Here is a 13,888-nt window from a genome sequence, read left to right on the forward strand (position 1 = left end):
ACAAGCCAAGAAAAAAACAAAAGGAAATGCATGGAGTATCAAAGTCTATGTTGAGAAAAGAAGAGCGCAAGGAACGTAGATACATCTGAAGGCGAGACCAGACCAGTCTGAAATATCCTTGACCAGCAAAGAACGACATACAAGATGTGCAAACGATCTAGCAAGGAAAGGCCCGCAAATGGAATGATGAGACTGCATTGGCTCGGGTCAGTCTATGAACGACCTGACCAACAAGTCTTGTGTCCCGATGGATAGGCTCATCTACGCCAAGCGGTGGCCGCTTTTCCTGTGCATCGCATTGATCCGCCTCTCGCGAAAAATGCTCCAGAGGCAGACACAGATACCGGCGAGGCCAGAGAAGAAGGTCAGATAATATGCGGAACGGTAGCAGGCCAGCCCGTCAGGGCACTTGCGGTCGCCGTCTTCGCCGATCACAGAGTGACGGTCGTAGACGGTGCCGTAGAGGAGGTTGAAGATATTTCCACTGAAAACCGGGGCGAGGGTCATCACACCCCAGTTCTGAGAGAGACCGCCAATGCCGAACGTTTGCGCGACCAAAGACGGGAAAACGCCAAACAGGAAGCCATACGCAACGCCTGTCAAGCCGGAGACGACGACCAACGTATGTGGGTTGGAGATGGAGGATCCGCAGAACTGAGTTAAGGTGAAGACCACGGACGATATGAGGAGACACCAGGTCCGGGACATTCCGAGCTTTTTAACCAAAACGTCGGAGCCAATGCCTATGTAAAGCATATCGTCAGTGAGTTGAGGTTTTGGGGAATCAATGTATATCTCACCGCTAGAAAGACGACCCAGGAAGTTTCCAAATGACAGAATTGAGACCTGCATGACCTGGTGCTGCTGAATGAATTTGGAAGTAGCGCTGTCGTCATAGTACATCCACAGAGCTTTGGCCTAGTATGGAGTCAGAAAAGATCCGGGAACATGGGGACATAGTTCTCACGCTGTTACCAATGTTGCTGTCAATTTAGTCAGCATTATACGCTAATTACTTGGAGCTTCTGAACTTACTTGATAGTCATCAAACCAATACCTGAGAGAAGCGCCATCGTGAGGAAAAGCTGCCAGAACTCGACATACTTGAGCATGGCCAGGCCTCTGATATCCGGGTGGTGGGCTTCAACAGCCACTTCGTCAAGGAAGTCATCATCCATAGTGTCAAATGACCGCCTATTATCGGACTTGGATACCAAAGATGAGGTCTCATCAGTTTCGTGAGGATGCCCTCCTTGTCGGTAGTTAGAGACGACTGATTGTGTGCGTGCGTGAGCCGATTGCCCATTCTCAAAACCAGTTGAGTTGTTGTTGGAATCGGAAGCTTCTGGCACAGATTGTCGGCGAAGTAGTTGAGATTCGGAAAGATCTCCGGCGTCAAGGTGTGATACCGACGAGTAAGGCTCATGGGGGAAAATTCGAAGGAATGGAATTGAGCAGAAGGAAAGAACGGATGTACCAATGGCCAGGAGAAGAAGGAAACGGCCAGTATCATCCTTGAAAACGAAGGTGGAAATATTGGACCAGAACAGGGCGCTCAATCCGAAAGCAGCCAGTGGGAAAGCCGTCGCGGTGCCGCGGTGATCGGGGAAGTTAGAGGCCGCTAAGAGTCAATGAATTAGTTTCGTCTCTGCAAGTATGGATTGAAGATTCAACCTACCTGTCTTGATGGCGGCTCCGAAGGCTGAACATCCACCGGTACCAGTCAAGAAGGCGAAGAAGCATACAAAGATAATGGGAACCGATCCGGGTCCACTCTGATAGGCTGTTGACGGTCAGAACACCTTATCGCCGAAGAGTTGCGGGGAAGGCCCTCGTACCCAGGTATATGGGGTAATATCCCAACGCCAGAAGAACTGAACCGATTAGAGTGACAAGTCGTGGTCCACGAGCATCCGTCAATAGACCCATAGGGATACCCATGGCGTACATGCCCAGGTTTCCCGCCGCGCCCTGCCAGGCTGTCAATGTCGGTCCACGACACCGCATTACGGGCCACTTACGATCAGGTTGCTCTCGGTCGACGAGAGCTTCATCTGATGGGCGAATTGCGGGGCCCACGCGGAATATGCATACTGCAAAAAGTGTCAACTGCCACGTCGGAAGATGCCAGGAACTCCAGATCACCAACATTTGTGCCGCAGGACAGAGCCACTAGGGTACCGGCGACCACGGAGACGATTCGCGCAGTCGAATGAAGGGGACCGGTCATCTTTGCGATCGGGGTGCTCCCTATATATTCTCAAGGATATACTGTGAGCGCGGGTGCGATGACGCGTATCGCAGAGCGTTGGTCAGGATCTCGGTCGTTGATTGTGTTAGAGTGGCATCGGAGCCCGAAGAAAAGAAGGTCAGGTACGGGCAGCAATCAACAGATCTTGGAAAGAGAAGGGAGAGAAAGAGTGTGATGTTCAGGAGCGTCGTAATCGCCTACGCGCGATAACGGAGACAACAGCGGGCGCTGCAGCTCCACCTCTTTGCCGAGCAACGTCAGGGCGCCAAGCATTTCTGCCGGTGCTTGTTACGTGCGCTGCCTTTTGCTAGAGCCGGTGTGGTTGTGCCGTCGGCGATTTTTATATTCTCTTTGATATTGACTGGTCTTTTGCAGACAATGTGTGTCGATATTGGCGTATGATGTTGGGGAAGAAGCTATGGATCCCTAAGAGTACCTTTGACCAGGAGGGACAGATGCCTTCTCTATGCATGAACTTCCCTTACATTATCTCATTCTGATTGCAGGTGAACATGCTTCGCTCGGTTCTGCTATCTGATAGTCTACGCTGAGATTGTTGACCGACTCCACGAAGGACATCTTCCTTGGATACGAGCATACTTCGTATTCGCCAGCTGGCACGTGCCTTTTAGCCTTGACTGCCGCTTTGAGGTCCAAGAATAGTCGAATGCATGAATATTTAGAAACCTTGAATGTCACAGATCACGATTCCCTCATACACCGCATTGGAGAACAATTAGCTTGCTGACCTGTCAAATGAGCCAGTTTTCAAGCATCCACACTATCATTCTACCGGGGCAACTGAGAGCTTCCTCAGCATCGCAACCTAGAACCGAGGCTTCAAGCAATCTAACAACCAGAGAAAAAGATCCATTTGGTTTTCGTTTCCAGTGTACTGCCACGCTAAGCTGTCCGACCTTCCACTTGTGTTCGCAGGCAGATCAAGAAAAGGGGTGAAGAAGAAGAGGTACTATTAGAAGCATACTGGGAGATTTCGTACACAAACCCGCGGCGAGAAGCAAAATTAAAAGAGAAGGAGACCCGTTGCGACACATCCGACAAGAAAGGAAGAGAGAAAATGAGACAATAATCGAGCTTTTTTGTTGAAGTTCCAGTCACCAAGGACGAAAGTCGGAAGGGTATCAAAATGACCAGGGGAGATCGGACAAGCCAGCGACAGCAACCATACAGTTGGTCGACAGGGCCGACGCAGTGGGTAAAAAACAGAGAGCGACCGTGAAACTGGACGCAGAAACTGATTACTCCGATTTAACTTGCGAGGGCGATTGTTCCGGAGACTGTTCTACCATGTCCGCCAGTCGAATACGCTTGGCATGAGGCTCTGAGCTGTCACCGTCACCGGCACCGCCGGTAGTGATATGGTGCTCGAGTTCTTCGACGCGTCGCTTGAGGTTTTCTTCGCGACGCTGGGACTCATCGAGGGACCGGCGCAGGCGAGCTTCCGAGTCGCGGGCGATCATCTCAGATCGGCGTGCACTAGCGTCGCTCTGTTCAAGCTCCGCGACGCGACCACGGAATAGCTCATTGATCAAGTCGAGTTCGCTAACACGTGTCTTGAGTGAGGTATTGAGAGCCAAAAGGCTCTCGTATGTTTGGGGTGATTCCCCAAGCTGGCGATCAACAGCTGAGGGAGAAGGTTGCCGAAGTGGGAGGGAAGGAAGACCGCCGGACGAGTTCAACGTGCCGTCGCCTCGAGTGACACTATCAAACATGTGCTGTGGCGCGATGTTGGAGTTGTGGCCCTGCATAGCGGCAAACCCAGGCGTCTCCGTTCGCGACAAGGGGGAATTCGAGCGATCCGAATGGCCCGAGGACATCTTACGCGACGCGCGACGGTAGCCATGGGAGCCAAGAGGAGGTGTGACTGCATCGGATTGTCCTGTGAGACCGTTCGCGTCTACGGGGCCGCCAGACTGTGATAGATCGCGATGGTCAGCTTCGGGGAAATTTCTTATCTGGGGACGAGAACGCGAAGGGGGCAGCGGAATTTTTCAGATCGCAAACTCACCTTGCGCTTCGGGCCCTGCCCAGTCTTCACGCGGTTGCGACTCTTGATCACATCGGTCTTCAGGCTTATCGGACGAGCCCGCCCGTGCAGCTTGAGGAACAGACCGCAGGCATTGCACAGGACAGAGCCGAGTTCGTCCCTACGCCACAGGGGCGTGGTCGAGGTGCCGCAGTTCTGGCAAACGGGCTGTAATTGGGGACGTTTGTCATCAGTCAATGTGGTCGCCATAGTGTGAGGTAAAGATGGAGGGAAGGATAGGAGGGTGTGCGATGATAAGATTGGGAGAGATTTGACGGGTTCGATAAGGATTGGAGCGCACGGATCGGGTGGTGCCAAGACCCCAGTCAGTCGCTGATAAACGTCCTGACTGGGAAGATAACGCGATAAGGTGCAAATTCATGAAATGAATCTCGAAGTACTTACCGGGCCATTACCCTGACCGGCGGTAGTAGCCGCTGGTGATGATGTCGCGTAACTCATGTTCGCCATATGCCCATTCACACAAGATTCCCTGTAGATTGTAAGAAAAGAAACCTGGTCAGCCAACTCATCCTAGGCGCTCATTGGGCCCCCCATCCTGCAGATGAAAAGAGGGGCTTTTCGGCTGAGAAGGGAAGAGGGAAAGGCTGCTGCTTATGCTCTGAATGATCAAGATGGTTTCAAGGCCGCCGGCCCCCAATTCCTCTTCTCATTCGAAGGACGTACCGTAGATTCGAGGTGGGCGCGGACGCAACTGAGGCAAGCGCGGCCAATCCTGGAAGCGAAGTGTTCACAGAAACAGAGTCGGGGAAGTTATCACGAAAGTCAAACTTCCCAATGCTGTGCAGATCCGGCAGCGCTGGGGCGAATGCCTTCGGGATATTTGTGCCCGTCGGGGGGCTGGTGGCAGAGACGTCGGTTGGAGAGCCGAAGCGGGCAAGGTCCGGAGTCTGCGCAGACGAGGCAGGTCTCAGAGCCGGGTCGATGGGCGACGCCCGGTAGAGGATGGAAGCCACAATGGAGGGCGAGGGCAATTCAGTTGAAATCCGGCCGCGTGAGACCGAACGGGGGGACAAGAGTTAATGAGGACGGAGCGGTTGGTGGATCGTGCGATACTGTTGCTAGGCAATTGAATACAATTGCAATGCAGGGCAGACCTGGAGGGACAACGAGCAAGTCGAAGTCGAGTAAGGACGACTCGATCCGATTCACAACACGGTGATAAGAGGACCGATGCTCACGGATATCAAGGGCGAACTGACGAATTGGCAAATCGCATTCGACTGAATCGGACCCGAACAAAATGAAAGCAAAGAATCAATGTATCCCAGACAAGGAAAAGGCCCGGAGGTGAAGATCGTGAAGATGGAGAAGGAAGTCTTATCCTTGCCGATTGTTATTATCGCGCGTATCGAAATTTATCACTTATCGCGCGCATGCTGGGAACCGTATTTCATGCCGGAATGTTTTACCTGCCTCCTCGGTCTATGCATTTTTCTGCCCTTTGGTAGCCCGCGTTTGGAAATTCAAGTCTAGGGATCTTTCTCTTCCCAATACTACGGAGCCATGGCCTGTGAGACCGTTGCTCGAGGCTCTTGGCCTAGGTCTGTATGTATTTAGGGGTGTGCAGGTACTCAGGTACCGGCTTTGATAGCTCTGCACATGCTCTTTACTCCGTAAAGGATATCATTTCTCCCGCATTGGGGACTTTTGGCCAGGTCAGCAAGTGGGTCAGCCAGGCCCCAGCTTCTGTCCTCCAATGTGAAGTTGTTCGGACAAGCGCAGCCCCTTTAATGTGGTGGAGACCCGCTTGTTGGCGGTGCGTACTTGTATTACGGCCCCGTATTGAACGGCACCCTTCAGGGCTCGAAGCACGTTAAAACCCCACTGCAATTGGCAATTCTGCCGCATGTCGGCCTACCGCCACGGTAAATAACGGGTCACATCGACCCGAGCGCCCCCTGCCTCGTACGGATCCATAATAATCATCGGTGACGGGTGCAGTTATTTTGTCCTGACGCCTGCTTTCAACTACCCCATTCTTGCCATGGATTGAACTTCTCTTCGTGTCCTTCGTTTATTTTGCAGACCTTTGTCATTTCGTTCAGCCCTTCATTAGATCCCTTCTTCATCATGCCAAAAACCCGCCCTGCCACGTCCGGGTACGCCCGTCTGGCCCAGGAGGAAGAGGAGCGCGGCTACCTCCACGACGACTCCGAAGATGACGACCTCGGCGCTGCCTCTTCAACCGTCTCGACCTCCGCCCCTCGCTATGCTCCTATTACCTCTCGAGCCCAGATGCAGGCGTCCGGTCTCGCCACACCCCCCGGCCATCGGCGCAGACACAGTGGATTTCAACGCCGAGGGCGTCGAAACTCCGGTGTTGACATTAAGGCAATCAACGCGCGTTTTGAGCGCTGGGCAGAAGAGATTGCCAATAAGTTTAAGATCAACCGAGTCAAGGGCAAGACCTACGAGGAAGAGAAGCTGGAGATCTACCACTCCGTCTTTCAAGCCCCTCCAGGTGTTCGACCCGTCACTACAGAAGAATTAGAGTCGGATGAATTCGAGGGCCAGCAACGGAAAGCACGAGCTGAGTATGAAGATATCGTTGAGAGTGTTCGCCTCGCAATTGAGCTAGATGTTCATCCTCGTATGATTGCGCAAGGAAGCTCGGGCAGTTACTTTGCTCGCAACCCTGAAGGCAAGGTCGTGGGCGTCTTCAAACCCAAGGATGAAGAGCCTTACGCTTCTCGCAACCCTAAATGGACCAAGTGGATTCACCGGAATTTGTTCCCCTGCTTCTTTGGCCGAGCTTGTCTCATTCCTAACCTTTCCTACGTCTCCGAAGCCGCCGCATACGTCCTCGATGCCCGCTTGCGCACCAACATGGTCCCCTATACCGACATCTGTTACCTCTCATCGAAGTCGTTCTTTTACGATTTCTGGGATCGGCGCAAGGCATGGAAAGGAAAGAAGACACTGCCTCCAAAGGCTGGCAGCTTCCAGGTCTTCCTCAAAGGATACAAGGATGCCAACATTTTCCTCCGCGAGCATCCTTGGCCAGATCAGGTCAATACCGGCTTTCGTGCTGAAGATGCCCCGAAGCGCAAGAAGCGCCCATGGAACGAGACCTGCCGTCCATCGGGCGTCGAGTCCGACGACGAAGACGACAACGCAAACGGCTACATGCCTTCACCGAACCCGCGCGATGAGAGCCGCGAGCGCCGATTCCACTGGACCGAAAATCTCATGCAGTCTTTCCGAGAAGAGTTGGAAAAGCTCGTGATTCTGGACTATATCATGCGCAACACAGACAGAGGCTTGGATAACTGGATGGTCAAGATTGACTGGGGTACTGAGCAAGTATCTATTGTGGCAGATCCTCCGCAACCCACGCAGACCGCACCCAAGCACGACGATGACGAGCTTCTTCCTCCCAACCGACCGGTCTCCGTGAATTCGAACGGCACACGCAGCCCCCATCCTTATAGACGACATGATCCCATGCAGGCTGTGAGCCGAACGGGTACACCATTAGCATCATCGGAGCAGCAAGCTTCGATTCAAATTGGAGCTATCGACAACAGCCTGTCATGGCCATGGAAGCATCCAGACGCAGTATGTTTTTCCCGCAGGATGCCTACATCAGCCAATACTAATCAATTCACAGTGGCGAAGCTTTCCTTTCGGATGGCTTTTCCTGCCAGTTTCCTTGATAGGACAGCCTTTCTCGCAAAAAACCCGCGATCACTTTCTACCATTGCTTACATCAACTGCGTGGTGGACTGGCACACAAATGGCTTTGCGGCAGGTATTTTCCCAGGATGCTGACTTTAAAGAAAGCATGTTCGCCCGGCAAATCGCTGTTATGAAGGGTCAGGCCTGGAACGTGGTCGAGACCTTGAAACAGCCTGATCATGGCCCACTTGAGTTGACTCGAAGAACTCGAGTTTGCGTCTGGGATGACTTGGTGGATGTACCCGTCGCCATTCCTATGCAAGCGCCAACCTCGGAGATGCAAAGACGTCAGACCGCAGAGTACGATCCGGATGAAGAAGAAATGGATATTGGTGCAGCCAATTCATCCCAGCAAATTCCAGAGCTTGAACACGATCTTCTGGGGCTAGGCTCCGACCTTCCCAATCCGAACCGCTTCGAGCTCTCTCGGGGCCGTGCCGACGATGACAGCCACAAAGCCGCCGACTCACTCGGTAGTCCCGCGACCTTGAACGAAGCCGACTTCTCTCGACAGACCAACGACGGTGCATATGCTAGGTCCCTCGACGGGTGGCCTTCGCATCCTGTCCGACTTGGTAATCAGCGCAAACATGGCGGCTCTCTATCATACCGCGTGCCTCATGTCAATACCTTTGGCAGTGATGATCTTGAAGGTGACCTCGGATATGCCGTCGCCGAGGGAATGGAAGGCAACCAGCGCAAAGTGATCGTTGAGCGCCTTGAGGCCGTCAAGAGCAAGAACCCTGTTTTCACATGGTGCTAAGAGACGCATGGATTCCGTCTCTTCCTCGCTCCCATTTTTATGCCCTCGCACTTGCTCCTTTCACAATTTTAATTCACAAATGTCTTCTTTAGCGTCCATTTTTTTGTGGCCGCCTGGACACAATCCCAGATCTCTAGCACGTCCCTTGTGTCTTTGGTGACAGATGCGAACTGGCTTCCGGTCATTCCGCATGAGCCCATTTTTCTTTCCATTTCATCTTGTTTTCACATGCCACGTTCATGATTGGGGAATTTTTTTTTGTTGTATATAGACCTTCTCTGGTTATTCGGATTGCCTTGGGTGGCGCATTGGTTCAGCGCCTCATGCAGCATATATGACGAGACCTAATTCTATGATACCATCGTCCCTATATCACCGATGTCTGATTTATGTCTGTTTAGAATCGTGGATCTCAAGGCTCTCTGGAGAAGTGCAGGAATCTCGAACCCACTACCCGAATCTATCCCGGAGATATTGGAGGTGATTTGTTCGTTCTACCCGCAGCGAACCCTAATTCCAATGAGGTAATAGTGTGGCGTCACATCACCCTGGGCTTGATTTGCACCGGGACTTAATCGTGGACACACAATAACTCCTGACCATGAGCTCAAACTCCATTGTCCGCTTGTCCTTTTAAGTTGGCTACATCGTAATTGTTCTTGTAGACAGAGTATTAGTTACAGAGATATTGCCGGCTCAAAAGGGTTCCAGACTGAATACACCAGTCTCGGCCACCATACCCCATATGCCCCACCCCGTGATCGCTTACATACGCAGGCTGATAGATCTTCAGATAACATGATACATTCCTAGATACCTCCATTTCACATATTGCGCACACCCGGGCCAGATCAGAGCACCGGCGCACCCTGTGCCGACTGCTCATATCTTTCCTTTACCCAACTCAAATGTCGCGCGAGGCTCAATATACGCGTCGAGATCGCTCACGTCTGCTAGGTCACTCGGATCTTCTTCAAACCCTCTATTCATTCGGCTGTTCTCACTACGGTCATCACGCTTACGCCGCCATAAGATCGCCGCCACCCGATTCGAGGTCTCTCTCTTGCGCCATATATCCAAATCTGAGGCGCCATGGAGTCCCAGGCCGCGATGCTCCTGGATCCCAAAGCCTATAAAAAGCGACTCCAAAGCAATGGTAACGATCCTGCTCCCCCTGTTCTCCCCAGAACTCCTCACCAAGCATACCTGCAACCCTCCGACAACATGTCACGGGCCCTAGATGGAAACCCTGCTTCTACTCCCCTCGACTTCATGGGCCTGGGCCCGGCTAGACCATGTGACTTACCTTCTGCAGGCGCTTCTCAACAAAATATAAACCGATCTCCCCTCACTTCTACGCAACAAATGGCCCCGCCAGGAACTGTGCCTGTTTTCCGTTCCCACAAGAATGAATCTCGGGTTCCGTCCATTGCAACTACTCCAGCAACTTCGAGCCCCGCACCGAGCCAGGCACCCAAGTTCGATTCCGATTTAGCTGTGCAGTTTACCAGTGTGAACGACGATGGCAACGAAAGTGATGCGAAGCGCAGCTATCACGATATCAGTGACGCCGATGATGCTCGTCCACGGAATCTGATCGAGGGCGTCTACGATGTGGAGCAGCGGAGACGGCAGCCCTTGGTCAAGAAACCGAAGCTGGAGGATGAAGACTCGAAGGATGCTCTCACGAAAAGGCCGGTTGCTATTCCCAGTGACAGCGGTCTTGGCCAGTTTATGAAAGAGGGCGAGGCCCAGCCAACCCTGCCAGTCCCCACGGCAGATGTGGTGGACTTGACAGCATCTGTCTCAAATGACGATGACGATCTGCAAGTCACTGGATCCAATGATTTGAGCAACCAACGGGTATGCTTTGGAAAGGTTGAGAATGCCATGATCAACGCGAGTCTGGTGCCAAAGCCGCTTGCTAACCCCATTTTTGGGGATGAAGCGAATACGTGGCCTACCATGAGACTATATGTGCTACGTCAGCAGCGTAACGACTTTATTATCGAAGTCGCGGATCCCCACAAGAAAATCTTTGGCGTGGTAGATGCCAAAACCGCGCAAGCTCTATGTCCCTTGCTGGACTCCCCAAGTGTGCCTTTGGAAATCACGGCTCGCCTCGACATGCGCAAGAAAATTCCAGGAGAAGTCATCTGGGGTGCCACCTCTGGCATATACCGAGCGTCGCTTATTCTCTACGGTCAGCGGCGACATGCAGCGCTTATCGGTAACCATATGGGTCAAAAGAATGTCTGGCTGGGCACACCCCAGTTCGTCGAAAGTGGCGTGCCGTTATTCAACCCACATGCAGAGCGAAGGCAGGCGTTGGCGGCTGCGGCTGCAGCAAGCAACAACTCCCGTGACCGACCCGGACAAGGTATGCGATTCGAAGTTCGCACGGCCGAGGAGGTAAATGATGCCGTCATGAAGATGTTCGATCAACTCGTAACTGCCGATATACCGTCAATGGAGCCTCCCTCCCAGGTTAAGACCCCGCTTCTGCACCACCAAAAGCAAGCACTCTGGTTCATGACACAGAAGGAAAAGCCTCGCACATTTGGACCGAAAGAAGAAGACAACAATTCGCTGTGGCGTGTTGAAATACAGTCCAATGGAAGCAAACGATACAAGGACATCATCAGTGGCGTCGTCGTTGATCAAGAACCCCCACAGGTCCTGGGCGGCCTTTTGGCTGACATGATGGGTCTAGGAAAGACTCTAAGCATTCTTTCTTTGGCTCTTTCTTCGCTCAAAGAATCTCGCGAATGGACCAGGCAGATGCCTGACCGCCATCTTGTTCGACAAACTCCAGGAATCCGCAACACCAAGACGACTCTCTTGGTTGTGCCACTCAGTGCTGTCAATAATTGGGTGGTTCAAATCAAAGAGCATGTCAGGCCGAGGACCTGCACATGGTACGTCTATCATGGTACGAATAGGAAAACTGACGTAGATGAGCTCGCCACCTATGATTTCCTGATCACCACGTATAGCACAATCCTGAGCGAATATTCGGGTAGGGGTGCCAAGCGCGGAAGCCCCTTGAAGAAAATGAATATGTTCCGGATTGTCTTGGACGAAGCACATATCATTCGTGAGCAGGGGGCTCAGCAGACCAAGGCAATTCTCAACCTCTGCTCGCAACGTCGGTGGTCAGTCACAGGCACACCCATCCAGAATCGCCTGGAGGATCTACTTTCGGTCACTAAGTTCTTGGATCTCTTCCCTTACAACGACCGTGCCCGCTTTGGCCAGCACATCTTGAGCCCCTTCAAGACTGGCAACCCCACCGTATTGGCCAGCCTACGTGTGCTGGTGGACTCTTTCACGCTGCGCCGTGTCAAAGACCGGATTGACCTTCCGCCTCGGGAGGACAAGATCATCACCTTGGAATTCTCGGAGAAGGAGCATAAGTTGCATGAATTCTTCCGTAACGAATCACAGGTCATGATGCGCGTTATCGCAGGGGAAAGTAAGACGAAGATGGGTGGCCGCATGTACCATCATGTGCTTAAGGCTATGATGATTTTGCGTCAGATTAGCGCTCATGGAAAAGAACTGCTTGATGTTGAAGAGCGCGAAAGAATCAAGGGCATGAGTGTTCATGATGCGATCGATCTGGAAGAAGGTGTCACTGATGACAGTTTGACTGGGATGAACAAGAAAGCCTACGAAATGTTCATGCTTATGGGGCAAGATGGAGTACCACCTTGCCAAATTTGCAACAATCCCTTGTCTGAGCCTCTCACCGGGTCAGGAGCTGTGGACCGTGATGCACCGATGGCCATTTTCCTGCCATGCTGGTGTGTTCTCTGCCCCGACTGTTTTGCCGGCTGGAAAAATGTCTTTGATTCAACTCCTGAGTCGGAAGCTCAATGCCAGGTTTGTGATGGTTGGATTCCAATGAACTATGCCACCATCACCGCAGGTGGCATTGAAGACCAACAGGTGCAAGCAAGCGCCAAGAAGACAAGCAAAATGCTTGGTGAATACGAGGGCCCGCATACAAAGACTCTTGCGCTCGTTGAATATCTGCAAAGAATTGCCGATGACAGCAAGCTGCTGGTCGGTGAAGCTCCTATCAAGAGTGTCATCTTCTCAGCCTGGACTTCCCATCTAGATTTGATTGAAATCGCTATTCGTGACAAGGGGCTCGGTAAATTTGTACGTCTTGACGGTACCATGACTCTTCAAGCGCGTGGGAAAGCCCTTGAGGCCTTTGCCAAGGACAACGAAATCACCATGCTTCTGGCCACCATCGGCGCTGGTGGTGTTGGTCTCAATCTGACCTCGGCATCTCGGGTTTTCATCATGGAACCTCAGTACAACCCGGCTGCGGTTGCCCAGGCCGTGGATCGAGTTCATCGACTGGGTCAGCATCGCCCTGTTGAAACAGTGCAATTCATCATGAAAGGTAGCATCGAGGAGAAGATCCTTGAGCTTGCCAAGAAGAAGCAGCAGCTTGCCGACATGTCCATGAACCGCGGCAAGCTCGACAAGCGCGAAGTGCAGGAGGCACGCATGCGGGAGTACCGCAGCCTATTCAAATAGTCGTGTCTTTTTTCTCCCACGACTGTATACTCCTTTGGGGGTAATCTTTCAAGGTCCTTTGCGACAACTCGGCTGAGGCTTTTCTATAGCAAGGTATCCTACTTGCTTTTTCTTTCTCTTTTCTTGGATACAATTTCGATTTCGGATGGAGTTTCAATGGCGGTCTTGCTCTTCACTTCATTAGATACCCGGGAATGGAGGTTGATATTTTCGGCGCTGGGCTTTTTTTTTCCCTCTCAGTTTTCTGCTCTTTTGTTACGCACATATACCGGTTGCTCATTATGCTTTATGGCCTATACACGCATGTCCCTGTTTTGATAGAAGATGCTTTTCCGTAATTAGAGTGCACGCGCTGGGCTTCATCTAGATTGAGGCCGGTTCAAAAATAAGAGAGCTTAGTGCTTGCATATCTGAATAGAAATTCTAGATCACCCTGTAAGCCCAGACTATCTGTGGCAAAGTACTTTAAGACCAATGGAGATGAGATGCTTGGAAATCGCTGAATAGACAAGAGGCATTTTTTGGAAACATGAGGGGGGGTATTGTCACGACCATACACAAAGCTGCACAT

General features: G+C 52.1%; 4 protein-coding genes across 4 annotated transcripts; 2 read left to right on the top strand and 2 right to left on the bottom strand.

Moving 5' to 3' along the window:
- Positions 1-261: 261 nt before the first annotated feature.
- On the bottom strand, positions 262-2,230 carry N7477_009827 (uncharacterized protein; the record flags this gene model as incomplete). The annotated part of the gene is made up of 7 exons (XM_056971488.1): positions 262-918; positions 968-983; positions 1,036-1,621; positions 1,679-1,783; positions 1,839-1,971; positions 2,022-2,093; positions 2,150-2,230. The coding sequence occupies 7 exons, from the start codon at positions 2,228-2,230 to the stop codon at positions 262-264; spliced, it is 1,650 nt and encodes a 549-aa protein (XP_056818467.1).
- A 1,280-nt stretch (positions 2,231-3,510) lies between these two features.
- N7477_009828 (putative GATA transcription factor (AreB)) lies at positions 3,511-4,508 on the bottom strand (the record flags this gene model as incomplete). Its single annotated transcript, XM_056971489.1, has 2 exons — positions 3,511-4,227; positions 4,281-4,508. 2 exons carry the CDS (start codon positions 4,506-4,508, stop codon positions 3,511-3,513), a joined length of 945 nt encoding a protein of 314 aa, XP_056818468.1.
- Positions 4,509-6,392: 1,884 nt separating this feature from the next.
- On the top strand, positions 6,393-8,763 carry N7477_009829 (1-phosphatidylinositol 4-kinase LSB6; the record flags this gene model as incomplete). The annotated part of the gene is made up of 2 exons (XM_056971490.1): positions 6,393-7,880; positions 7,933-8,763. The coding sequence occupies 2 exons, from the start codon at positions 6,393-6,395 to the stop codon at positions 8,761-8,763; spliced, it is 2,319 nt and encodes a 772-aa protein (XP_056818469.1).
- A 1,092-nt stretch (positions 8,764-9,855) lies between these two features.
- N7477_009830 (DEAD/DEAH box helicase) lies at positions 9,856-13,317 on the top strand (the record flags this gene model as incomplete). The annotated part of the gene is made up of 1 exon (XM_056971491.1): positions 9,856-13,317. One exon carries the CDS (start codon positions 9,856-9,858, stop codon positions 13,315-13,317), a length of 3,462 nt encoding a protein of 1,153 aa, XP_056818470.1.
- Between the last annotated feature and the right edge of the window lie 571 nt (positions 13,318-13,888).

This window comes from Penicillium maclennaniae (assembly GCF_028827695.1).
Source record: "Penicillium maclennaniae strain IBT 15551 chromosome Unknown utg000008l:1.0-3552695.0:1.0-3555053.0, whole genome shotgun sequence".
NCBI lineage: Eukaryota > Fungi > Ascomycota > Eurotiomycetes > Eurotiales > Aspergillaceae > Penicillium > Penicillium maclennaniae.